This window comes from Tachysurus vachellii, chromosome 4, assembly GCF_030014155.1.
Source record: "Tachysurus vachellii isolate PV-2020 chromosome 4, HZAU_Pvac_v1, whole genome shotgun sequence".
NCBI lineage: Eukaryota > Metazoa > Chordata > Actinopteri > Siluriformes > Bagridae > Tachysurus > Tachysurus vachellii.
The window spans coordinates 16500518-16528398 of NC_083463.1; the positions used below are offsets into that span (position 1 = coordinate 16500518).

Here is a 27881-nt window from a genome sequence, read left to right on the forward strand (position 1 = left end):
ACTCAGCTAAAATAAACAGCGCTTTCACTCAGCGCAAACTCTCCACTACCTGGCCCACGTCCAAAACACTTTAGTACTGACTAGTTATATTATGCCTCTGGTACTACGCCTTTTTTTTTATTTTATTTTTTTTTTTAAAAACTACTGCTACTCACTTTGACAGCCGGCAGGTGGAGACAGAGCATAAGAAAAAGTTCTGGATATAAAACTTAAACTCAAAGATGCGTCTGAGATTTGTGTTTGCTGTGTGCGTTTTCAGGACGAAAGAAACTCCCTGTGAGACAGGATACTACTGAACATCACTTCAGAGAGCAAGTTAGGGGTCTTGATGAAGGACCCAGCAATTTCATGGGTTACAGAGAAAATACACAAAACAGATTTTCTTTTAATTTCTTCTTTTATTTTCACTGGAAGAGCATCTGTCCCATATCTCCTCGGCAATTGTAATGAGACATTAAGGAATCACTATAATTAAAACAAACAAAAAGACTGTACAAAGGCAAACAATGCACCGCTCTCTAAAAAGGGCAGAAAGGGTACAAATGAAAATTTCATAAAAACATGGTTAAAGAAAAGACAAAATAATTAAGTAAAATTTCCAAATTCAAATGTTACCCCACTGGCCTTTTCCTGTGAAAAAATTAATTCTGAAATCTCTGGATCGTGTGAGGGGGAAAATAATCAATGAAAAAAAACAAACATGCAAGGCGCCTGACTGCTATTTCAGTGTTTCAAAGTTTTAATGACAGATGTTTTACGAGCCCGACAAATATTTATGTGGAATCTATGAAACAAGTTTCATCTGATGTGGGTCGACCTGTGTAAGCAACCAAACAGACATATCGATTAGTGAATCTAAAGCACTTACATTGATCATTCCAAAGTTCTGTGTCTGTGTCATGTAGTTACAGTTTGACGGAATAGCACGAGGACAAAAACAGAATCTCTCTTACAAACCAAAACCATTGGCAGGTTTGCAACGTGTCCATTTCAAAATGTATTCAAACGTATCTAGACTGAAGACTCCCAGAAAAGAAAATTAATTTTTAAAATTGAAAAGATCCATCCCATAATTTCCAGGTAGAAATGATCTCAAATTTAGCCCAATATTAAGAGAAAAAAAGGCACAACATCATGGTGGTCCTGAGGTAAAAAAGCCATCAAAACCATTTGGCATTAAGAACATAAATCCCTAGTGTTACATGCTAATTTTTAAGTGTTGCCTTAATTTCATATTCAACTTTCTAATTTCATACCCAGTCACCACCAAGCATCATAGCAACACTTTACATAACCAAAATCTCTTGTAAAAACAGCATTGATAGCTGAAACTGATGACATGGTAGATAAGGTGTGGTGATTACACTTCACCGCCAGGTATGGTCACAAAGTAGCTAAGAGGTATGACGGATGACATGAAAGAAAGCATTTGTTAATTCTAAACATTCACTGTAATCATTTCACTGCAGATGGATTTGGAGATTCAGTGGATTGAATGTTTTGATTATAACCAGTAGCAGTTCTGAATTAATAAACAGTCAGCATGAGGCAAATACATAAATGTCAAACATTATAGATTATTTTGACAGATGCACCAAAACTTATGTGACCATACAGTGGGCCTCCTTCAGAAGTGTAACTGAACACACGCTGTTATAGAACCAGAAGTAAGAGCATCATTTAACATACACAAATGAGAAACTGTGCTGTTAAAATAGCTTAATTGGTGAACCTGAAAACTGCACTGTTATATTAAATGATAAAACCTTTATCTCCTTGAAGGAAAACAGCCAACCCTCTGCCCAGATTCATACATGCTGCAGTTTTTACTTGTTACTTACACATCATATTATAATGCTTTATGTATCCAAGTGTTTAAATGAATCTTAAGACATCATAAATAAGCATAAAACTCATTAAACTCAAAGACAATTTACAAAAAAAAAAAAAAGTCCATAGGCTGAATGGCCGAAAAGAAGCACAGCCTTTGAGGTCCACTTAGAAATTATATTTTAAGAACTTGTTCATTACTGCATATTTGAATAGCAGCAATACAGCTACAGCAATAGGAAGAGCTCAAAGAAGCCTTTTCCCTTTGTTGTTTTTAGGCTCTCATTCATAATGCTATTCAATATAAACGTAATATACATCAAAGCAGAAAATATGAGGGAGGTTTAAAAAAAAAAAAAAAAAAAAAAAAAAAAAAAAAAAAAAAAAACGTAGAAATTTACTAGACGTGCCTCAACAGTCAAATTCAATGTGTAAAAACAATTAAAAACAAATAAAGAAATAAAAGGTAGCCCCAAGGTTTAAGTTTGGCACTTTTAAGTCCTGGTGGAATGGTGTGTACAGAGTAAAGGAAAAAAGGGGTAATGAAAAATGAACAGAAAAAACAGCTCGTTTTTTTCCAGATCTATTTGGAAACCTTGTGTAATGACACAGGAACAACATGGTGCTTTTTTTTGGAACACTGATATTGGAGGGACTTTTATATGGAGGGCTAAGATATGAAAATGACTAAGGAGACCAGTAAGAATAGGAACCATTCTTTTGGTGATTCATTGCTACTAAACACAAGATGGAGAGTCAGAAATAACCGAGGAGAAGAGGACAGAACAGAAGAGGAAGCTGAGTTCAGACAATAGCGTTGGTGCCTCGGAGGCCAACACCACGAGCAAACTGCTCCAGCAGACCAGAGATGGCTCCAGATGGACTTGGAAAGGAAGATTTCAATCCTACTGTAGAGCTGTAAGCCGCCAGGAACAACTCCCTTACTGCCTCCAGCCGAGCCTGCCTCTCAGATCCAAATGTACACCTAAAGAGGAATGAGCGGAGAACCAAAGAGTGAGAGATGCACCATAATTTAAAAGTGAATTAAAGGGAGAGAACAACTGCAGTGTTTGCTTTTCCATTATAAACTCATTGCCATCATGGGAGTTTTATTAGAGCTGTTAATGATGTGGTAACAGAAGTTAAATTGCATTTGGTAATTAACAAATAACTGGAAGCGCCTCTTAAACATCATGGTCCTCACTACAATTTACTGTGTGGAGAGAGGACTGGATGTTATTTGCACACTCTACATGCTGTTGAGAAGATACATTCGATTTGTCTGCCTGATTGAGCAGAAAGTATAGCAGGGATGAAGAGAGAAACTGCTTGTTCAGGTCTTTCCTCATTACACCATTCCAAAGGCCCTTTATTTTGGACAAAGTCTTTCCGACAAGTCTTTGACATTTTACTTTACACATTAGTTACACAATTTCAATCTCATAAACATTATTAACCTACCTAATGCTGGAAAACTAAAGAATCAAACCACCCGTAACCACATACACAAAAGGTAACACAAGTCAGTTGTTGCAGCAGCCCTCTCACTCAATCAACCCTGTGCTGCTAGGCCAGTAGGACAGGAAAAGTAAAAGCATGGGAAGGGAAATCAAAGGAATGGTCAAAAGAAAGAGATTGGGATAGGACAGAGGAAGCATGTGAGACTCACATGCGGCCGCTGGGCCCCTCATCTTGGAAGCTGAAGGGAAGGGGTGACTCCAAAGGGAGAGGAGCCGCATCGTGGATGCTCCCACAGCCTGAGACAATCTGCCAGCTACCATACTCTGTAGAGACAGAAGAGCCCGAGCGAGCATACTCCACCATGGACCTTAAAGAGAGAGAGAAAGGAACAGACACACAGAAAAGCCTCACTCGCAGTTACGTCATTCCCACATGATTGCTAAGGAACATCAAAACAAGAAAGAGAGTAAGATAAGGGCTAAATTGCAGCAGATGGATCAAAGATGGAACAGAGAGACATAATTAGAGAGATAAGGGGAAGTAAAAAAAAAAAAAAAAAAGGATGAATGGATGCAAGGGATGGAAATGAGGGCTGTAGCACTAGCAGGGCAATGTGAAGAGTGAAAGGGCTCCAAATTGTAGCCAGTAGCTAAGTCAGAAGTCTGTCATACAGAGAAATCCATCTGTACATTATTTGAGTAATCATTGTTTAAGAGACAAAAAACACAACGTACAGTATAAGCAATCTATTCAGTCATACAGTCGGTCTTTATTTAATCTTTTACTGTCAAACAATTAACACCATTTTTTCATTCCTCAGTTAAATGATTTTTCCATAATTTGTCAAAAGTCAAATGATTTGTCAAGGCAAATACATCCTTGATGCAACAACAGTGCATCACAATGCATCTCATGCACGTACACATTCACACACACACACACACACACACACACACACACACAACTATGTAAGGCTAATTTACCCCATGTAGCATGTTTCTGGGATGTGTAAGGGAACCAGAGGAAACCCACATGGACATGGGAATAACATGAACTCCACACAGACAATAAGCCAAACCCACAATTGAAACCAGGACCCAGAAGTTGTGAGGAAGCAAATCTGTGCAACTATGCCAATCTAATTACCATGTGTTTAGCAAGAAAAAATTCTGCTTGAAATGTGTCAAGTTCCTGATCAATATTTGAAAAGGTAACTTGTACATTAACTAACCAACTACTCTACTCCCCCTCTCACTATGCTGACCAGTCCACTGACCAGTTTATTTGCCCCAGCACCCAGGTTTCTTTTTCTGTTTTTATATAGACAGTCAAAGCCACCTGTCAATTTCAGTTTTCTCTTACAACACCACAACCATGTAACTGTCACAAACCCCTGAGGTTGTGGAGGCCTCTGCTGGCTAAGAGCAGTCTTTACAGTGATTGTTGTTTAAAAGATTATATCAGCTACATCTGCCAAGCCAGATCAGATTAGAATTTGAAAGTTAAGTAGCACTGGAAAAGCATGGAAGAAGAAGAAAATATCAATATTGCTCAAAATGTATTTCACTTGAGGCAGCTGTTGTACAGTATGAAAAACACTACAAGATGTACCAAAAGTCTCCATACATCAAGGTTGCAATGGACTTTAACAGGAAACATGACAAGCACATCACACACAACACTGCTGCCAGATTCGGGAGGGATGAATCGGTGTGTGTTTACAAAAAACATGTTGCATTTTGTTAAAACAGTGTTTATTTCCCCAATGTACAGAGACTTTTAGGATACCCTGTATTGTACTATTGCATACATCTAACTCACATCAATAAAACAAGCACGAAATAATAAAAAAAAGTTTTTTTTAACATAATTTTTAACATAATATGTTTTTAACATAACATATTATATACAGTTAACACTTCATTGTATTCAGACATAGTCACTCACCTTCTCCCCGGCACAGCCAATGGGCTGCTCCCTGTACGGATATAGCCATGCTCTGATTGGTTGGAGGACGAGGAGCTTGAGGTTCTGCCCTCTGTAAGTGGATGAGGTAGTCGCTCCTCAATTGGGACTGAGCGGTTCCAAAGCACGGTCTGAGGAGACGAGGTCATAGCTTTTCTTCTGAGAAAGGCAAACGCAAATAAGTATTAAGCATTTAAAGCTTAAAAACAAGCAGAGCAACATCTAGAAGCTTTGGTCCATAAACTAGAAGTTTTAAGTAAAAGTGCTATTCAAAAAATGAAAGAAAATCATTTGTTTGTTCAATTATACCCGCTAGAGAGAAGGTCCACAGGCTCAGCGGACAGACTGGAGGGAGCAGCTGTATCCTCAGTGATCAAAGAGAAATCGCTACTCAAACTGGTCATACTACCCCTGTCTCTGGATTCTGAGAGAAAGCAAACAAAAGGAAATGTAATAAGTAATTCAACAGCTCAGTGTACTTTCCTGCCAAGGTTTTTATCCATGCATATATTCTCCATTAAAATGGGTAAGCATCTTGTTAATGAAAAAAAAGTACAAAAATTCTACTAGGAATTGTGGCTGGAAGGAAAGAATTAGACGTACGCAACTGGCAGAGGTCGTCCACTGTGAAATCAGTGTCTTTGAACTGAGAGTTTTTCCTCCTATAAGATTGTGTGAGAGAGAGCGAGCATGAGGGGGAGAAGGAGAGAAAGAGAGAGAGAGAGAGAGAGAGAGAAAGAGAGAGAGAGAGAGAGAGCGAGAGAGAGAGAGCGAGAGCAAGAGAGCGAGAGCGAGAGAGAGAGAGAGAGAGAGAGAGTGACTAACACAAAGAAGACTCTGTTTTATCCATCCAGTTTTTTATAGAAAAGTAGATACGAGTGTGCAGAATGATGTACAAACAGATCTGCATTTGATCCACACAGCGTTCATCATCTGACATCAAAACAAGCATGATTTGAGCTCGGATAATGAATTGGCTTCAGCTGCATGGACACAAGATCCATCCCAGTATTGTCATATGCACACAACACACAATGAGCTCTCCTTACCCTTATCCCTCAGTCACATTCAGTAAAGCAAGCTGTAATTTATGCAATTGTTGCAATTCTTAATCAATAAAAACAAAAACAATCAGCATTACAGACCAAGATCTCAGGTAGAACTTAAGGAAGGAAGAATGGAGAGGGGAAAAGAAGATTCCGGTAAAGCAGGGTTTAAAATTGTTTGCTGTAAATAAAGAAGTTGTTTATGTTGTTTCCATAGAGGAGAGTTTCTTTCTCCATTTGTCTTAAACTACTTAAAGGTAATAATCAAATAGGAAATTTAACCTGCAGATAGTTATGAAAATTCAAAGTAATGCTTTTATATCTAAACAAAAAAGGTCAGATTGAATCCAATTTATAAATACAGGTGAGCCAGATTTCCACTGGTGTTAGAACGCATGTGTAGGTTTGTAATGCAATCAGATTTAAACATATGCAGCTTTAACAATGACAGCCATTATCTGCTAGGCTATAAACACAGAACAGCACATTAACACAGAGTACATTAACATGCAAAAAAATGAGTCATTGCTTTTTTGGATACTAAAACACAGCGCTAGTAAAACTGACAAAGACGGTGAATAAAAACACCTCAACAACAACAAAAAAGTAAACCATAGTAAAGTGTTAAAAACTCACCTCGGCTTCCTTATGACTGAGAAATTCTCAGACACGATGTGCTTCAAAAAATTGAAGCAAAAAAAGAAAATCTGCCAGAAAAACAAAGAAACTGTGAATCATATCAATAAGACTACAAAGTCATGAATGAGACTAAAAAGAAGCGTAATGATGTTATCATATGTTCAGACTTACTTCCTCTCCTTTAGAGAGACGATCAGGCAGCATGTGACTGCAGAGAAATAAACACAGCGGTAATGTTGACTTAATTAATTATGAAATTGATTTTTATTTTCAAAAAACACAGTATATTAACAGCATGTGATGACATTTGTCTTGAATCAATATGTCAAGCACGGCCAGTTCACAATGAAGCACAGTACAAGTGCAACTGTTGGATATTTATAATAATAGTAAGAAGAATAAAATAAATAAATAAATAAATAAATAAATAAATAAATAAAATCACTTAATAGAGTCTCTGTTCTTGAAGCATGATTTTAAAAGATCTCTTCTCTCTAACACAAGTTTTAAGTTATTTACAAAGAATTTGTTCTTTCCTTTGATTGTAAATTTTTTCTGAGTCTTTATGAATTCTTGTCTGAGCTCAGTGTCTGTAGTTACTGTGCTGTGGTCAGACGGCCCGTCCATCCCCTATTATTGGATACGTTTAAATTAGTTCAAACGAAATCCTACACATCAGACAAAGACTAAGAACCAAGTAGAGCTTAACTCAAACTCAGTTCATTTTATGGCCTTTCACTAAATTACACTAGAAAATGGTTGAAAAAAATCATAATACAATATTACATTTACAGCATTACAGCAGACACCCTTATTCAGAGCAACTTACAATTCATCTTTTTTTTTTTTTTTAAATATTCAACTGAGCCATTAAGGGGTTATGGGCCTTTACAAGGGGCCCAGCCGTGGCAGCTCGGTGGAGTGGTGAGATTTGAACTCACAGCCTTCCGATTAGTGGTCCAACACCTTACCCACAAGGCTACCACATCCCCTACCACAAACGGCCACCATGTTATTTAGCGTTTTTTTTTTTTGTTTGTTTTTTTTACTTAAACACACAAAATTCTCCAGGTAAGGAGAATTTCACTAGTTTACAAGGCTTGCACAATTTTCCTTACAAAATATCTAGAACTTCACTTCAGCTAATGTTTACATATGCCTATTATCATCATCATCATCATCATCATCACATTTTCCAAATGAGGAAGCATGAACAGGGGTCTCACCCAAACAGAAACCAGTCATAAGCGATGGTCAAATACAGTATCTCATCTGGCTCCAGACTTGCATGAACAGCACCATCCTGTGTATGGTACACAAGAATAATCACTCTGTCACATTTCCTTGAAACTGACAGATAATAATAAAACTATAACTATAACACAACACCAAAATAGCAGAATGGTGCAAATAAACAGATAAAAAGTTAAATACTCACTACCCACACAAAGAGAGAGAGTAGCATGACAGACAAAGGAAGAGAGCAAAATAAAAGAAGAACAAGAAAGAGAGAAGTTAAGAAATAAATACTCACAGCCCACAGTGAGAGTCTGAGCAGTGACACAAAGAGTGGTGTTCTGTCCCACCCTGATATACAGTGCACCAACAAACCACTTTCATCTGCAACACACACACACAAACACACACACACATTTAGTGAAATAGTATTTGTTTGAAACATGTACTTTCGAATCCTGCTCAGACGGCATGTGCACAGTAACAGAAGATACGGTGAAGATAAAGTGAATGTTTATATTTGAATACCATCACTGTTGATGATGTGCAGAAGCAGCTTCAGATAATTCTGCGTCTGTTGCACCAGGTCCCATGACTGAGAACAGAAGAGAAATCTTAACACTATTCACAGCGTGTCTGCGGTGTATCAACAGGTGAGTTAAATTTGGTACCTTGTAATTCCATGAAATAGTAATTTAATACAAAATTGATTTAAAAACCTAACATTCAGGACAGAATAAATAAAAATAACCATCAGACTATCCAGGGTTTTTTTGTGAATGTTGCAGGCAAAAATGCTTTATTTTGCTGAAGTGATTTTGTTTGATACTATATATTACAAACTCCATTAAAACGTTAAAACATAAAAACCAAGTGTTTAAATGCATAAAGTACATAAAAACTCTCGCACCCTATTTGTCAGCAAGCTAAACAGCATAAAAACTGGCTAACAAAACAAAAGTGCTAACAAGAACAAACTCTCTCTATGATTTACTATTTTATCACCACATTACAGAACAAATAAATGTTTTATATGTCCATAAAGAAAAAAGCTAAAAGCCCTAGTGCTAAATTAACAGATTAAATGAACAGATTAAACCAATATAGTTGCTTCTTACTGCTATAATCACTTTCAGTGCTAGCAATCTCTTCCATCTACAACCCAGTGATGTCAGAGTTCACCTGTGCTCTGACTACAAGCACAACCGATGGAGAGATCTATTAATCTATATAAAATACATCTGGCAGCCACGCTGCATTATCTGTGTCTCATTTACATAAAGCTGAGAAGTTGTCAGCGCTTTTGTATCTTGTATCCCCACATTGCTCTTACTTCTGCACATGATTTTAGACTGTCGAATGATAAAAAGAATGGAAGGCAGGATGAATATGCTTTTCATTCTTTAACCTAGCAATCGTTCTGTCTTTTTATTCATGGGTTTAGAAAGGCAGTGCTGGCTCAGTTTTTAAAGCTGTAATCACTTCATATAGTCTCAGCACCAAGGTCCTCAATTCTCTATGCTCCAATACTCACGTATCTATCTGTCTCAATCCTGCCTTTCTTTGGTTACACATAAAAGAAGATTCACTGAATGCATCTAAATGTACCAGTCCTGTTCTCCAATGCCCCTTTTCCACCGAGGCAGTTCGAGTGCTGGTTCGGAGCCAGAGCCTAATTTAGAACCAGTTCTTTCTGTTTCGACCGCCAAAGCACCGGCTCTGAACCAGGAAAAGTGGTTCTTAAGTAGCACCAAAACGTTGCTGGTCTAGACTTAAGAACCGCTTGTGTCAGGGGCTGTGGGCGGGGCTACTGTTAGCGCATTTGATAATGTACCTTAAGTATACTAATGTTTAATACACTTTTACTTTAAGCACACATGATAGTAAGTAGCTACATGCTAAGGCTAACTTTTTTCTGTGTTAATGAAAAACAACGTTATGTACTTTCTCGGTTACAACCTCCGTTTTTACAGATTACATGGAGCTGCACGTACACGTTGGATTCGCTCCGTTTGGGTGTTAATGTAAGTTCACAAAGCCATGAGCATTAACAGTAAAGCAACATCCGCCATTGTTGATGTGTTTGTATTTGCCGCTGCTGCGCTAACGTTGCTGGGACACGTGACACGTATACAGTGACGTCAGACTCGGCTCTGTGACGCTCTTTAGCCGGTGGAAAGGCAAACCGGTTCTTAGAAGGTTCGCCAGTGGAACCAACTCTGAACCAGCACCAGTGCTAGCTCTGAACCAGCACTCGGTTCTTTTTGGTGGAAAAGGGGCACAAGTGTCCCGCTGACCTATTGTTTTGCTGTGCTGTTCAGCATTAATAATGTTTATCATGCTAAACAAAAAGATTTTATAAAAAAAATAAATAAATAAAATAAAGAACATTTTTACAGACACCAGTGCATGCTGTGCTACTGCAGCGATATAGGGTATAACATTTTGTGATATTGTATATTATTGAAAAGCTGACGTATAGTGCATAGTATAGTGTTTCAATACTTCTCTTATTATTAAACCTGTTAAACAAAAAAGTAAAAAACAACGTTTAACTGCAGTGGAAAATAATATTTGATTAACTGCTCCCTTTCCCCAGTGCCTGTGGGTAACCAAATATCCACAACTCTTTAATATTACAAAATTACCACCATTTTAAGTCAAAGCAATTTACGAAGCAAACTTTATTATGTGATGTTAGCTGAATTTCTTGGTCTTGTGTCTTTAAATTTGCATGCTATAATTTAAACCTCAAAGGCTCTCTGCAAACACATGAAATAAGCGGCAATAGCTCAGATATCAATTAGTGCCAACAGATTCATAATCTTCCAGCAGATGGCAGTAAGTTTAAAATAAAAAAATTAAAAAGCTGTGGGTGTTGGTAATGCAAAGAAACTAGTCGTGAATGCATTATAATTGTGGCACCTAATGAATTAAGAACGGTATTACTACAGTAAGTGTGTGCTTACCTGATATTCGCTCCAGTCAATGTTCAGGTTCTTTGTAAAGCATGCAGGGATTGTCAAGGGAGCATCCACATAGTCCTGGCAACCAAAAAATAAAAAAGTGCAAATAAATATGGTACTGCTAATTGAAAGTACAAAACTATAAATCATCCTCAGCAGGACAGCACTTTTCCATCTGCTGCTCGGTAATTATGTAAAAATGCAACTCAGCTTACTCATTACTGTTAGGGTTTACTGCCTGAAGTGCACAAAATATGCATATAAATATTTCATATAAATTAAATTCCTAGAGGACATACTCTACCTGATTCCAGTTAAAAACCAGCCCCTCTGCTGTGTAGTCTCTTTCTTTGTAGTCCTTAAAGAACTCACACCCTGGAACCAATTCAGAATACAGACAAGCATTTTTCACCAAGATCTGAAAATATTTCTATGAAACCTGGTTACCACGGCTATACACACGGTTTTATTTGAATTCTAAACAGTGTCATAAATTCATGTGAAGTCAGAGACAGCATGTACCTGGGTAAGGCACAGAGAGCAAGGTGAAGTCTGCATAACGCTGGGCCTTGTCTACCTTCTCAGAGGAAGTGACACTGCACGCAAAAAACACAGGGGAAAAAAGTGTAATAAAAGAAACCTGGTCAGTTTGTTACATTAATATGTTCTCTTTAAATAAAAAATAAACAGTGATCATTGTGTTTGTCAATGAAACAGACACTCAGTCATACGCGTCTTCCACTTTAATGTCTAATCATAAAAAGAGCTGAAATGACATGAAATGAGTCATCAGGTTTCTCCCTCTGTGTGTGTGTGTGTGTGTGTGCGGGTGTGTGTGTGTGTGTGTGTGTGTGTGTGTGTGTGAGAAACAATGTGGGGTCACAGATGTAGTGTACAGATAAGAAGCCATTTAGACCTGTACTTACTTGAGGCCAAACTTGACCTTCTTATTCTCCACCATGAGGTCACAGATGTAGCTTACAGATAGATACTTCAGCAGCTTAATGTCGGAACCCCTCACTTTATCAAACAGCTGTGAGTCTCCATTCCTGTATGTAGATACCATTAATAGCCATTAAGCAAACGTGAACCCTGATGTGCAGAAGACAAAGGGTTAAAACAAATCAAATATTTGGTAAAACGATTCCCCAAAAAAATTAATAAGTCACAGCAGAGAACAAGTCCAAAGGGGAAACGCTGTCATTTTCATATTCACACACATCACTCTACCATATTTAGTTATACATACACACACACTATATATTTACTACTTCATAATTTGTACCTAACAGGTGCCATTTTTGCCTTAGTGTAGTTATTTTATATCGAGGGCGGTCATAAAAAATAAATTCACTATGTTATACTGTATATGAGAAATAAATTTGTCTTTTGAATTTGAAACATCAAATTATTCAGTTATTCACTCGTTCTTTTTATGCTTATAGTGGCAACCAAAATATATTTATAACTTTGACCTCTAGTAGCTTTTACTCTGAGTGTGTGTTTGTGTGTGTGTGTGTGTGTGTGTGTGTGTGTGTGTGTGTTGGGGGGTGATAAAGGGTAATCTTGGTAAAGGGAAGGGGGTCAGTTTGTAGGAAGAGGAAGTCACTGTTTTCAGTGCAAGGTTCAATTCCATGTGCAAGTCAGAAAGGGTTATTAAAAAAAATCTCACACACTTCTCCTTTCACTTATGTTAATAAAAATATGAATACAGAAAAAGCTCAAGTACACTAACAATAATTTCCTTTACTTTAAATAGTTGTGACTAAATTGGGGAACCGAATCTTCTTTCTTTTCACCCTTTTAGTAGATTAAAATCTTCTTCACATAATGAAGAAATGGTTGGTTCAGTGCTCCTACCGGACAGCAGAATCATCCTCTGGGACTTCTTCAGATTCTGTCCATGTGTCATCAGAGCCCCCTGTGGAAAAATAGCATGGAACATACACATGAGTAGTCATCTTGTGACTTTGCACAGAATTTTCAGTTCCCCAACACAGTGCTGTTCACAGAACAGAGCATCATGTGATGTCCAACCAACATGATAATGGAACCATTTAAACAATTTTTAACAATTCTTTCAATGACTGATTCATTTCTAGACTGCTTTCAACTCCCACATACACTTCACATTAACCCAATAAAACCAGACCCCTATGAAAGATTTGGATTAAAACCTTTTAGATTATACACATTTTAATTATTATTCTTTTAAGATAAGGAAAGGAACATACTAGATAAATGCAAAGAGTAGGCAGCTGGAAGATGTGAGAAATGAAAAGGATCCTACTCCTCAGGAGTCACAGAGAAGACTGGTATAGAGATACTATACCTGAGAAGATGTAGTTGTAGCCAGTGCGTCCATATAATTCCCCCCAACCTGCCAGCGTGGACGACCGGCACACATGCTACAACAGAGCCCAAATATACATTTCCACTCAACAGCTCGATTGAGTACAAAAGACAACATCTACCTTAGTGTTTGCTCAGCCAACACCAATTAATTATACAGTTGAGGCCAAAATTATTAGCCCCCTTTATGAAATTAGACAAAACTCTTGATTTCTCCATGGAAATGACCATTAACAACAAGTGTTTTATAGTGTATTTGTTTCCAAAATAACAAAGACAAAATGTCCACTAAGTTTGATTAGGATATTTAATTGAAATAGTGAGTTGAAACAAGAAAGGGCAAAAATGAAACATCCAAAATTATTAGCCCCCTGGTCATTAATAGTCAATAATGTACCCTTTTTAAGCCACAAATGACAACAACCTCTTAGAGCAGTTCTTTACTAGGTTGGCACAGGTCTCCTGAGGGATTTTAGCCAATTCTTCCATTGCAAATTGCACCAGCTAGTCCAAATTACGCCGTTTCCAAGCATGGACATTCACTTTGAGCACTCACCACAGATTCTCAATAGGATTGAGGTCTGGGCTCTGTGCAGGCCACTCCAGGACCTTGGTTTTGGTATCCTTCAGGAACTGTTGGACCAATTTTGATGTATGCTTTGGGTAAATGCTTTTTTCATGATGCCATGCACCCGAACAAGGTTCCCTGTGCCTGAATCTGCAAAACAGCCCCACAGCATGATGCTCCCACCACCATGTTTAACTGTGGGAACTGTGTTCTTGGGGTTGAAGGCCTCACCCTTTCTTCACCAAACATAAGCAACATCCATGTGCCCAAACAGTTCCAGTTTAGTCTCATCAGACCAAAGCACAGACTCCCAAAACTCATCTTTACCTTTCAAATGTTCACAGGCAAACCTCAGTCTGGCTGTGATGTGCCGCTGTTTGAGTAAAGGGGTTCTTCTAGGACGATTACCCTGAAGCCCAACACGATGAACAGCCCTCACAACTGTGTTCCTTGAAACATCAACTCCAGAAGAGGCCAGATCAGCAACAATCACCTTGGCAGATGTCCGGGGCATCTTGCTGACATCTCTGACTATTTTCCTCTCCAGAGTTCTTGAAATCTTGCGCTTACGACCAAGCCCAGGTTTGTTTCTTACAGAATTTGTCTCCTTGTACTTGGCAATGATGCAACATACAGCGGTTCTAGACACTGTTAAACGCTTGAAAATGGCAGTATAGCCTTCCCCTTATCATGAGCCTCCACTTCTTCTTTCTGAGCTCAAGACTGATTTCCTTTGTCTTTGGCATGGTGAGTAAAAGTAGTCTCTCCCAATAATGTGTTCAAGTGCCCTGTTCCTTGGAGTCCTTTTATGCTGATTGTTCGTTCAGGTGTTGTTAGGATGCGATATAAAGAAAGCCTAAAAATGTATTTTATATTCCAAGATGTACCAAAAGCTACTAAATAGCACTGGTGAATGTTTGATTATATCAAGTTTTATAAATGCTGCAAACATTGGAAAGATCTTTAGGAAAATGTTTAAAAATTCCTGGGGGGCTAATAATTTTGGCCTCATCTGTATCTATATTATAGCTAGTCTTTTTCCTTTTTAGGAGCATTTCCTTTTAGTAACAGTTTGCTGTACCTTGCCATTGTAGAGGATGACTGGACAGACGAATCTCCCCCTACAACGAGCCATCTTACTGCGGTTCACCAGATCCTGCAACTTGTTGATCTGCACTGTACTCTCAAAACTAGAGAAGAGAAGGGAGATTAGATGAAGGTTTGTTTTGTGACTGTGTATCTTCGTATCAAAAACATTAGTTATACAGAGAAGGAAACCTGTCAAGAACATATATTGCACTTAGACTGAGCTCAGTGACCATGTGCACAAGCAACACCTGGCCAGCAGCCAAGCCAACAACACAACAAAGCAGTCAACAGCCGGCAACCTTTTTAAGTAGGTCCTCAAAAGTTCTTAGTAAGAAATTAGTGCGCAAAACACAGCAATTTCACTACCTTTGGTCCTCAGTCTTTGCATAATGGCTCATGATGATGATAAAAGTTTCCCCTATGTTCGATAATGTAATGCCGTTACTTACACAATATTAATAATTTCCAAGCAACAATGTTTAAAATTTGATTTCTACCATAAATCTGAAACCTTACTGTGTGATTGCTTTAGGGGAGAATTACATATGACTAATGTTATTTAGCTAACGTTCTCATTTCTTCATTGCTCCTAGTTAACTTGGATGAGTTAAAACTTATTCTAAACTTAGTTACACATAAAAGTCTTAAAAGGTACTGACTTGACAGGTATGTTTTTGGTTTGTTTACTTCATGTTATCTTGTGAAAATGTCCATTCAATTAGTTAAACTAGGATGGCTGATCCATTACAACATATAGCTGGTCGGGCCATTGTATAAAACTGTGCTAACTAATGTTAATTAGCGGGAAATACAAGATTAATCAATGCATACATTAGTTAGGATATGGGATTTTTCCATTCCCTAAAGTCTGATATAAATCTAGTTTTGACAGCATTTTCATGTACTTTTGAGAGTCACCAACAGCTGGAACAAAATTCCTTGTGTGCATCAACACACTGGTCCAAAAAATCTGTATCTGAATTAAAACAACTGAACAGTTAAATGTGAACAAATATGTGTGCACGTAAACTGCTCCTGAAGAGTATTTATTTTTATTTTAAAAATACCTGTTTCTTTAGAGATTTTCAGCTCAGAAAATGTCAGAGAATCAGTTCAAATTTGACCTAAGTAACAAGTAAAAGGTTCCATTACATGTATTTGTTTAGCGATACTGTATACCACTGTTGTGAAATGATAGAGTCCAATGACTAACAGCCAGTCCTTGGTGACATCTAAAACCAAATGTTACTGAAGGTGTACTGTGGCTTTCACCTAGAGTTATGAAAATGTAATTTGTTCAGAGCCACAAGCCCTGGCAATACAAATCCAGCACTTTAACACTGCACTAATAGCGATATAGTTTCCCAAGCAGCAGTATCTATTGCTTTTGACAGGACAGCAGTATTATATGCAGCAACAATACATTAAAAAGCTAGAAAGCCCTGGTCATTCTGAAAAAGTGTTACCTTACCACAGGTAATACTATGGCTCTGTGCTTGGGCTTACTGAAAAGCACATTTCATCCCATTTCAACAATGATGGTATATTTATTAAGCCATGCTGAGAAAGCAAAACACTTTGTCAGAGATATAGAGCTTGGGGTTGAAAGAGAGAGACTGACAAATCCACCCAGAAATGCCTTCGGTTATTGTTATTATTATTAGATCATTCTCATTATCTTAATTCTTATTAATGACTAGTCCTGCTGTGTCTGCCTCTCTTTGTACTCTCAAAACTACTGCCATAGTGACAACTATTATCGTTATTTGGTGCTGCTTTTATTCACTGTTATACTATGGCTTGTGTTAATATTATTAGCAGCAGTACTGCTATTTCTAATGTTATTTCATTTGTCATAATTACTTATTTATTACTATTGTAATATTTGTATTATTGGCATTTTCTGTCCTTTATGTTAGCATTCTTATAGTCTTACCAATGCTTTGTCAACATTTACTCTATATAGTCAGGACAAAATAGCTACTTAAATTGAATGGCTGTTAAGTGAATTGAGAGAACAGTGGCAACATACAGAACTCATCAGGGAGATGGAATGAGAATGAAAGCAAGCGCAAGAGTGAGAGAGAGAGGAACCAGACAGGACTTGTAAAACGCAATTCTTTCCAATAAGTATGGATGTTAATTAAGCTATGAGTTTGGTTGCCAGCTGGTAACATTCTACGTATTTGTCAAGAAGCCAACAACAAACCCCAGCCAACAAGTCAGCTCATGCAAATTTATGGTACAGCTCCAGTCAGATAAGCGCTTTGCACTCGCACCATTTTCCCCACACACACATATCCAAGCATACAACCATAACCAACCATCAGCAACAAAATCAACAGTACTCCTAAATACAGAAATGGTGCTTATAACAACGTAACATGGAATCGCGTTAAATAAAACAGTCTATTATTTTTAATATCTATCATACATATGTGTCATTTCCATCATATCCTGAAATATCTGGAAAACATAAATAAAACAAACTAGGATTAAGTAACTATTACAGCCATCATTGTATAATGGGTACTCATTAAATAGGAGAGCCTGAAGCTTTGTTACCTTTCTTTATTGGGCTCAGTGCATTCGTACTCCAAGTAAACAATTTGGCGAGGGTAGTGACCGCACACCTCGCCATTGCTGTTCTGGATCACACAGTACTTGTAGTCACGGCCAAACAGTTCCAGGCATCGCTTCTCTATTCTCTCCACCTGTGAACAGCAACAGTGTCATGTCATACGTATATTGTATAGCATTCACATTACAATTTCCACTTAAAATTTCTGAATCATATTATTGAGACAGAAAGAGGACAGATCTGGCACGATTAATTATGTTGGCTTTGTAGAAGCCAACATTCTGTTTTCCTATTTAAGCTTAGACAAAAATATATCAAGAGTATCTCCTCCTAGGGCTTTCGAGCCACATGAACCAAATTCGGATATGTTGTAGACCCTGGTCTGAAGTTTGTTGCTATTACTTTTATAAGCGAACCGAGTACCGGTACTTCCGGTACCGGGTCTCAAAGTGGCCTTTTTTCCCATAGACTCCCATTATAAACTTTGGAGGTTTATAACTCGACAAGCTTTCGAACTATCTACGACAAACTTGGCCAGCTCCTTTAGGGTGATACTCTGAACAAAGTTTTAAATTGGTGTACCGACTGGCCTTTTGGTTGTGCTGCAGCCCCGCCCCAAAATATGCAAAATCAAAAAACTTTTTACAACATGGACATGTGACATATCAAAACACTCAGAACAATGAAGGGAACTTCCTCACGGGTATTCTGGTGACGTCACATGCTCGTCCCCACTTACCACCAAATGTTTTGGCACCCTAGCTTTCTGATTACTTGCAAAAGTAACACTGACCCTTATGTCCACTCGCCTCCAAAAAGCACCAGCCTTTGCAAATACTTGCATCGTCAAAGCCAACATCAAAGTTTGTCGCGACAAACTTTACAAATCTAGTTGGACAATTCCCTAATTCCCTAAGGTCAAATACAGTACCGGAATGTAGAAACCATGACTTTGTAACTTACAGAAAACGTTATATTATTATTTCGGTAGTGTGCTATGGCCCGTTAATTAGCATTACATTTATTATTTACATTATTGCATTTTTTAAACAGTCTAAAAGTCAATTAGAAAAAACAGCTCAATGTTTTGTTGTTCTTTGTTTTTAAGAGTTATGCTTATATTAAAAATTAGGAATAAAATCAACAGAAAATACATTAATCTTAACTAAATGACTATTAAATGAAATAATTGACAGCTAAAATGACAATCATGGGAGGCCTAAGGTTCTAGTTGCTTAGTAACACACTGTAAACAAAACTTTTGTCTGTGTGAGGTTGGTAATAGCACAATGTCCCTGTCAGAGATGGAAAGTGGCCACATGATTACCTTTTCTTTTTCTAACCCAAGAAAATGTTTACTTGTTGCTAACCATGTGTCATGTGATTATCAATACATGTGGGAAAACACTTGTGACTGATGGTATCAAATGTCTAAACGGTATATCAGGTGGTATTTACTGACTGTATACATATTTAGGCCTGGTATTAAGTGTGCCATATGTAGACTATATGTAGACTTTGTGCTTGGTATTAAGTGTCATCTACAGGCGTGTGTGTGCGTGTGTGTGTGTGTGTGTGTGGGTGGGTGTGGGTGTGTTCGTGTGTTCTACAGACTGTATAAAATCTTTATGCTCGGTTGTGAGTGTGTAAATGTTGTATTAAGTGTCATCTACAGGCCTGTGTGTGTGTTCTACAGACTGTATAATATCTTTATGCTCAGTTCTGAGTGTGTAAATGTTGTATTAAGTGTCATCTACAGGCCTGTGTGTGTGTGTGTGTGTTCTACAGACTGTATAATATCTTTATGCTCAGTTCTGAGTGTGTAAATGTTGTATTACGTGTCATCTACAGGCCTGTGTGTGTGTGTTCTACAGACTGTATAATATCTTTATGCTCAGTTCTGAGTGTGTAAATGTTGTATTAAGTGTCATCTACAGGCCTGTGTGTGTGTGTGTTCTACAGACTGTATAATATCTTTATGCTCAGTTCTGAGTGTGTAAATGTTGTATTACGTGTCATCTACAGGCCTGTGTGTGTGTGTGTGTGTTCTACAGACTGTATAATATCTTTATGCTCAGTTCTGAGTGTGTAAATGTTGTATTAAGTGTCATCTACAGGCTGCATAAATGGTTATACATCCTTGTCTTACCCGTGGTGTAACCTCCTTCGCTCTGTACTGGGTCTTGGAGAACAGGTCGATCAGATCTGCAATTTCCTCGCTCTTCCGCACTGTTGTCCCAGCAGCACTCAGACTGCCGGTGGCCAACATCGCTGCTCGGGCCGTCGCTTCGTGCTCGATGCGGACTCGGCCTCCCTCAAACAGCGCCGTTCCGTGAGGCCGGGAGCCGCCTCCAGGCCATCCCCTCCCTGCCAGCTTCTTCCTCACCGCCCGCTTCAGGGGGCCGGAGCCGGGGAGACGTCGAGAGTTCAGTGTACCGGCGAGCTGAACCCTCCTCTACACTACTGGTCTGTTAACTAGCCGAGCGACAGCTAGTTAACTGCTTACTCTCAGTGACAGGCAACAAATACAAACACACGGAACAACACAACCTGGTTAATCAGTTCAAACCTTTACACGACACGTATACAGTCCGGCAAAAGCAAAGCTAGCAGGCTGTCAGATTTGTCCATTTACTTTCCGTAAACACGACGCTTCTTGTCCACTGATCAGTTTCATGTCTCTTAGAAAACCCAGCGGACTTCCGGCCTAGTCACGGTCTTCAGTGTCACATCTTCATTTTTCTGCCGAAAAACTACATGTTGCGAGGTTATTCATAATAGTTAATCATGGTCAAATTGTCCCTGGTGCCAAAAACACAACCGCAGAGTGATTTCAGACTCCTACAGTAAAATCCGGAGTGTTGCAATCCTAGTAGCTGACATGGAAAAGCAGAGAGTAGTAAACAGGAAACTGACGCGCTCACGTGATCGTCACTTCCTCCTAGTGACGTCATGCTATCAATTAAATACCCTTGCCCATACTAAAGGCCCAGCAATAAAATAAAATTCATTTAACGATATGGATTACATATATGTAAAAATAAATAAATAAATAAATAAATAAATAAATAAATAAATAAATAAATAAATAAAATATTTTAATGGTCAGTCAAGTTCACAGAAGGACAAAATGTGCCATTTATTGTTTGTAGGATGTATAAAGAATTGTCACTGTATTCGTTAGATAAACTGATTTACATTTTGAAATTGATCCAATAAGATCAAGGGCACAGCACTGTCAAAGGTCTGAAATAGTCATTATTAATCTTCAGTAATATTTCCTGTACACCTGCCAAACCTTCAGCACTTGTACAACTCTAGAGTGAAGAAACGGGCAGGTAACATCATTACAGACCGCTCTCACCCTGACCTGCTACAGATCTCTGAGTACTAGAACATCTAGGCACAAAAAGTTTTGTCCCCCATGCCCTATCCGGCTTAAACAGCTAATACAGGGATTATTACCTGTGCTCTGTAATTCATTCTCCATCTTTAATTACTGTCTCTTTCTCAAGAACTATGTAAATATGTAAATGTACTATTTAAATGTTTACTGTTCTCATGCCAGATATGTATACATGTATGTATGTATACATGTATGTATGTATGTATGTATGTATACATGTATGTATGTATGTATGTATGTATGTATGTATGTATGTATACATGTATGTATGTATGTATGTATGTATGTATGTATGTATGTATGTATGTATGTATCAAGAGCACCGGAAATACCACAATAAATTCCTTGTGTGTCTGCGCACACTTGGTGAATAAAGCTGATTCTGTATTCTGATTCTGTATCTGTTTCTTGTTGCTGATTGGCTACAGCTTTAATTTGTTAGCGTTTTGTATTGACAGACCACCATATGTTGGACATCATGTGCACATTGCAGCTATAAAAACTGCGTAAAAACTGGAGCTAAGGTAACCTGTCCTCCAAAGCAGACTCATCTTCCCTCATCTCCTTTTATCGATGCAAGGATGCTGTGTCTGGAGTCATTTGGAATTCCGTGGATACTAGTTTCAGGGGTCACTCCCACATTGTCTACGTGTTAGCTACAAACTACTTTTGGTGCGCAGTACAGCAACCACCTCTCAGTCCCTCACCCTAGCACCTGTCCCTTCCCTCAGATTATTTTATCTCCCATTTTGAAGACTAGGGTGGTTGAGTGATCCTCCCATCTTTACCTTCACCACTGCACTCTGCTAACATGCATACCAAGGGTGCCTGGCCTCAGCCTTTCTGAAGAAGCATACCGAAAAGTGGGATTGTGACGTGTTTAAATGCTATATGTTCAAATGCTCATGTATTCCTACTGAATAAAAGACGAACTTAAAAAAAAGTAAGCATAATTGAAAAGTTGCCGCTTTTCAGCGAAATTTCTGATATTGGAGTAGTCCATTCACGTGATCCATGCACATCTGAGGGGTTTTTAAGGGGTAATGGTGGAGGAGATGGTACTGAGCTTAAACATACAGGTGTGAATATTGTCTGCCTTCTGATCAGATATTCTGTGGTCCAATCAAAAGTTTCTTGCCGTTTTGTTTGTTTGAGACAAATACAAACTGGGACTTTACGACTTTTCGAAAAACTTTCAAATTGCTTTCACGTCACAGTTGTCAAACTGCAATTAAAGCAAGTTATTAGTTTAAGTTATACATTTAAAATGGTGCCATTTAAACTCCATCCAAGTTTGCACTTAGTGCTGAAGTTCCTGCAGACGCCATTCAACACGAAGGTAAGTCCAGACACAGCAAATAACATGGAGTCAATACCATTAAAGGAGGAAATTTAAAAGTAGCTGCTTAGAAAATGTTTGTCTTATCTTACATTCGTCCAAATCTTTCAAAGTTACCGTATAGCAAACTATACACACAGGGCTCTATTCACATGTTCTGATGGGGGAAAATGACTCCTTAACTCCTTAACTAGCATAGCTGTGTTACTGAATAAAGAAAGAAAGACTTGTGCAGCTAAACAGCACAAATGTTCACTCAGTGTTTTTATACAGGCTAAGAAACAGATAATAAACCAGTAGAACTGCCTTAGTTCCATAGACATTGGAGTTGTTTCAGTGTTGCTACTTAAACAACATATTTCTATTCTGACATCAGAATTTTAAATGCTGATTTGAAGTTTGAAGAACAATTCAAATAGTATTACGAGTATTACCACACACATACACACATACGCACACATGCACACACGCACACATACACACACGCACACATACACACACATACACACACGCACACATGCACACTCACATACACACACATACAGACATACACACACACTAAGACACACACACTCATACACACACACACACACTCATACACACTCACACACACACACACACACACACACACACACACACTCATACACACTCACATACACACACAAACACACACACACACACACACACACACCGTTGTTTCACCGGTCCGGAGTTTTCTGGAGTAAATTAAATCTAACCTAAATGAACCACTACTCTGTCTGTCCATGCTGTGTTTGTGTCACGATGTCTCTCAATAAAATTTTACTTCAGGAAACTCCAGGCTTGTCAAATTTCTGCAATACATAAGGAGTGCGCGCGCCGTTCCGGTGGCTGTGAGCGCGCGCTGGAGAGACACGGGGGGCGAAGGAGGAGGAGGCAACGGGAAAACAGGGGAATAGCGGTGGTTGGGGGAGCATCGCCGAAGCCGATTTTTGGCATCCTCAGTGTGTATATCGCACTATTCTTCGCTCTCTCGGGTCGTTTTTATCTTGCGAGCGGAGGCGTCACTTTCGCTTTGTAGGTCTTATGTGTGAGTGAGAATGAGCGACGTCCGGCGCGCGCGCTGCTTTGCTGTGTAAATCTGCGTCCATCCGCATCGCGTGTTAGATCTGATGGGAGCCAAAGCGGATACAGGTACAGCATTAACACACAGACTGCTCTGATCGCCAACTAAATACAAGCGTCTGGTCTTTTGTCGCAGCGCAGGTTCTACTCATTTTATTATTGTCATTATTATCATTATTATTATTAATTGTTTTTGCAATGTGATTTCTGTCGATTGAGCTGCTTCTTTACACGGAAAGCGGAGGAGGAGGAGAAGGAGAAGGAGGAGGAGGAGGGGAACTGGACGGGGATGTATTTTTTTGTTCATTGATTCACTAATGAATCACGTTCCTATCGTAATTTGTCGATCGGATGTGATGTACGACAACCTCCGAAATACAACAAACCCTTGTTTATGACTCGGGGCTTGACTGTAATTGTGATCTTATGTTTTTGTCGTTTGTCTTCGGCTCCCGGAGACGCATTTTTGAGGGAACCCAGCGGGGCAGATAGGGGGAGATATAGACGTAGGGGAGAACACATCAGCGGTGGAAAACCCAGAGTACTAAAGAGAGAGATAGAAACAGAGCAACAAAAAAAAAAAAAAAAAAAAAAAAAAAAAAAAAAAAAAAAAAAAACAACACAACACAAGGAACATTAAATCATGCTGCCTTCGCAAGAAGCCTCCAAGATCTATCACGACATTTACATGCGCAACTCGCGGGCCATTGGCGTGCTGTGGGCCATCTTTACCATCTGTTTCGCCATCATCAACGTGGTGGTGTTCATCCAGCCTTACTGGATAGGCGACAGCGTAAACACCTCCTACGCCGGCTACTTCGGCCTCTTCCACTACTGCATGGGTGAGGGAAGCTCGAACCGAGAGCTCAACTGCCGGGGCACGTTCTCCGACTTAAGCTCTATGCCATCAGGCGCCTTCAAGGCCGCCTTCTTCTTCGTGCTGCTCTCCATGGTGCTCATTCTGAGCTGCATCGCCTGCATGGCGCTTTTTTTCTTCTGCAACACCGCTACCGTGTACAAGACGTGCGCCTGGATGCAGCTGCTCTGCGGTGAGGAGTTCACTTTTCTGTTCCTTATAGCCTACGCTTTTATAATTAGATGCTATGACGTGGACTAGGATGCAGACTGATAATCGGGTGGGTGAAATGTGTCTAAGGTTTGTGTTTGGTTTCTTAAATGGCCTGTTCTTCCACTTTTAAAATCACATGTAAATCCTTCATCAGCTGCTATTTTGTCTTGTGGTTAAGATGCCATTTGTTTTCCAAGCCACAAATCAACCTTTCCTGCTGAGTACTGATGGAATTTATGCATGCAATACTGCAAAACATCAGCAGGCTCAGATTTATTCATACCATAATGAATCAACAGAAGCTGGTGTATGTGATTTAAAAAGAAATATGGCAAAAGTATTGCTACGTGCTTGTTGTTCTGTCAGATTTTCATGTAAAAATTAGAAATAAAAGGTTAGTTTATGGATTTGACCTAACGTTACTTCAAGCGTACATCAATTATACCCAGGTGCACCATGCTGCTTACATATACACATTAAATGCCAGAGTGTTAAATGTGTTGAAGCCTTTGGTAATACTTCCTAATCATACAGTACACACCTTCAGCTAAGGAGGAAAAAGTGTTAATTAATTAGTTCTTAAAGCTGATTTAATCTGTTAATGATGCAATGTGGTAATAATTACCAGAACAGTGACACTTCCTATGCTGGATTAAGAGGTTAACTCTTATGATTGCACACAAACATAGACACACACTTTCTCACACACAAACACACACAGAGTCACAAAGACACTGTACATTATAATAACACATAACGGCACTTTCTTACTGAGCAGAGCAGATTATTTTTACAACAAAGGATGTGACCATTTTGTTACTTCAGATGCAATGTAGTCAGTCTGTGCTCCTAAATGTACAAGGTGTGGTTTATGGTTGTAAATCAAGCCTTCATCTGTCACATGATCCATACAGCTTATCATAAGCAATAATAATCAATGTACAACAAGACGGATGTTTGCAAGTATGGCATTTTATCAATGAATTGTTTATGTATAAATCTGTTTGTTATTCAACTAAACAAGATTTCATATGGTGTCAAGTGCCTATGTGGATTGCCTGCGCATGGGCTCAGACACACAACAACATACATAATACACATAGATTCCTGCTATACGTAGATATGAAACTGTCTGGAGTTGTGTTTATTTATGCAGACTGTTTAGAAACCATGATCTGTCTCCTCAACTTTGGTTCTTCAAAAGACAACTTAGGGAGAGATCCATTGAAGGTTGGAGAGAGCAATACATTTCCACTTTCCATTAAAAGTGTTTTGAAGACTTCCCTATTCAGAGCAGTGTCCAGAATTAGGCATATCTAGTGGTGTCTTTTGAGAACATATCCTTACGCTCATACAAATTGTCCAGGTGTAGAAACCATAGACTGCATCTTCTGAGTCATGAAATAGTGTGGTTGGGTTGTTGCTTATTCTTATTTCAGGTCAAATTCCTCTTGCACTTTTATTCAGACATGACCTTTATGGGTTTTTTTTCTAATGCTTCTACCATTCAGAAAGGTCATTGTGTTTGTTTATTTGAAATGAGATGTTTATGAAATGAGACCATTAACATGGCCTTTAAAGGCTTTACAACTGCTCTCTCTCTCTCTCTCTCTCTCTCTCTCTCTCTCTCTCTCTCTCTCTCTCTCTCTCTCTCTTTCTCTCTCTCTCTCTCTCTCTCTTTACCCACCCTCATATACAGTCCCTTTGATTAGGAACACATGTACACCCACACATTCATACATGTTTCTCATGTTGATATGCTTTTCTGTGGTTAAGCGTGCTTATTCGAGTTACAACAGACTTACTGTCAGCCCAAAACAGTCTGATCAATCTCTCTGTAATCTTCTCATTGATCTCTCGCTTATGAACAAGGTGTTTCAGCCTGCAGACCCTCCACTCACAGAATGTTTTTTGTTTTTTTGCACCATTCTGTGTAAACTCTAGGAACAGCTGAATGTGAAAATCCCAGGTCAACAGTTTATGAAATTCTCAAACCAGCCCATCTGGAAGTAACTACTGTGTCACAGTTAAAGTCACAGAGATTAAATATTTTCTCCATTCTGTATGTTTAATGCAATCAATAACTAAAGCTCTTGGCATGTATCTGTGGGATTGCATGCATCGCACTGCTGACACATGACTGGCTGATTAAATAACTGCATTTGCAAATATTCCTAAAAAAGTGGAGAGTGAGTTTTTAACTTACTCGCAGTTCATCCACATATGTAGTTGAACTTTTATTTAATTCCTGTTCACACTGTTCTGTATAAAGACTGTGCTTATGGTTTACAGCTGAAGGAAAAGTTCTGTGTGTGGTTTCTACAGGCAGTGGGCATTAATGTATTTGTGTGTGTGGGTGCGTGTGTGTGTGTGTGTGTGCGTGTGTGTGTGTGTGTGTGTGTGTTTTGGTGCTATGATAGCACCTTGTTTTCTTTCCCTACAGTAACTCCAGCTCAGTTTGCTTGCCCTGCTACTTTTAGCACGCACACTTCTCGTCTTTGCTTTGTTTGTTTCTTTGGTACAGAGACATTTCCAGTAATGCAAAATCTTTCACTTTTAAAAAGGCATGAATAATATGACATTTCTGTTAACATTTACACTGCTAATATCAGGGGGTTGGAATGTGCCTTGAGGTGCTTCAAATCAGTTATGTACAGTTTTAGCTTGTTCTTTGACTACTATTGTGGTACAGTGATCCCGAAACTGTGCTCCCACTCACTCATCCTTGTTCAGCTTCAGCCCAGAGCTCATCACAGTTGAGACAGTTTTCCTTGCAAAGGAAGAAAATCATTCCATCACTGACACTTTCTCTGAAATCATGACAGCTGGTTCTGAAAGCAACCAGATGCTAAGCTCAAGATCCTTTTCTCTTTAATTTCTCTCCATAGTGCTAAAGAACATGAACATATGTACTGCAGGTCAGTGACCAGATAAGCAAAGAATATAATTGCTTGCTTCAGCATAGTTGCTGTCATCAGCATCCCAAAGCAATTCACGTCTAGCCGTAAATATCAACATAGATTGCCTATTGAAAAAAAAATACATAGAAGCTAGCTTGTTAGCTGACTTGGATGAGATCTATCTGTAAACTTGCTATCCTAGACTGGAGTCAGCTCTCCAGTAGGGCAACAGAGGTTATCTTGTAAGTCACATCTACTGTCATACTGTATACCTGACACCATGATATTAGATAGTATGATTATCATAAAATCTTTATCCTATTCCAAGAC

The 27881-nt window shown here is 38.7% G+C and overlaps 2 protein-coding genes across 6 annotated transcripts in view; one reads left to right on the forward strand and one right to left on the reverse strand.

The window, feature by feature from the left end:
• Window positions 1-378: 378 nt before the first annotated feature.
• Window positions 379-20668, reverse strand: mtmr14 (myotubularin related protein 14). 2 transcript variants are annotated; one of them, XM_060868038.1, is made up of 19 exons: window positions 19883-20667; window positions 17718-17866; window positions 15145-15253; window positions 13476-13551; window positions 13004-13064; window positions 12070-12192; window positions 11666-11739; window positions 11448-11518; window positions 11147-11221; window positions 8706-8772; window positions 8476-8561; window positions 8168-8244; window positions 7113-7149; window positions 6939-7009; window positions 5860-5918; window positions 5566-5680; window positions 5239-5415; window positions 3500-3658; window positions 379-2815 (listed from the first exon to the last, which is right to left on the reverse strand). In XM_060868038.1, the coding sequence occupies exons 1-19, from the start codon at window positions 20000-20002 to the stop codon at window positions 2635-2637; spliced, it is 1887 nt and encodes a 628-aa protein (XP_060724021.1). In that variant the 5' UTR covers window positions 20003-20667; the 3' UTR covers window positions 379-2634. The 2 variants fall into 2 exon arrangements, with proteins under 2 accessions (XP_060724021.1, XP_060724022.1); XM_060868039.1 differs by lacking the exon at window positions 3500-3658 and having other exon boundaries at window positions 19883-20668.
• Window positions 20669-24195: 3527 nt separating this feature from the next.
• lhfpl4a (LHFPL tetraspan subfamily member 4a) overlaps window positions 24196-27881 on the forward strand; it is a 29693-nt gene continuing 26007 nt past the window's right edge. For all 4 annotated transcript variants that reach the window (XM_060868040.1, XM_060868042.1, XM_060868043.1 and 1 more), the window contains exon 1: window positions 24196-24631. In XM_060868040.1, the coding sequence (XP_060724023.1) occupies window positions 24226-24631 (406 nt within the window). In that variant the 5' untranslated portion in view covers window positions 24196-24225. The remainder of the gene's footprint in view (window positions 24632-27881) is intronic.

Excerpts from the sequence above, each read along its gene's own strand:
- mtmr14 (XM_060868038.1), bottom strand. The coding sequence starts at position 20,002 with ATGTTGGCCACCGGCAGTCTGAGTGCTGCTGGGACAACAGTGCGGAAG. Across the intron at positions 15,254-17,717 it reads ACTGAGCCCAATAAAGAAAG|TTTTGAGAGTACAGTGCAGA; the intron begins GTAACAAAGCTT and ends TCTCTTCTCTAG. Across the intron at positions 5,919-6,938 it reads TCAGTCATAAGGAAGCCGAG|GAGGAAAAACTCTCAGTTCA; the intron begins GTGAGTTTTTAA and ends ACAATCTTATAG.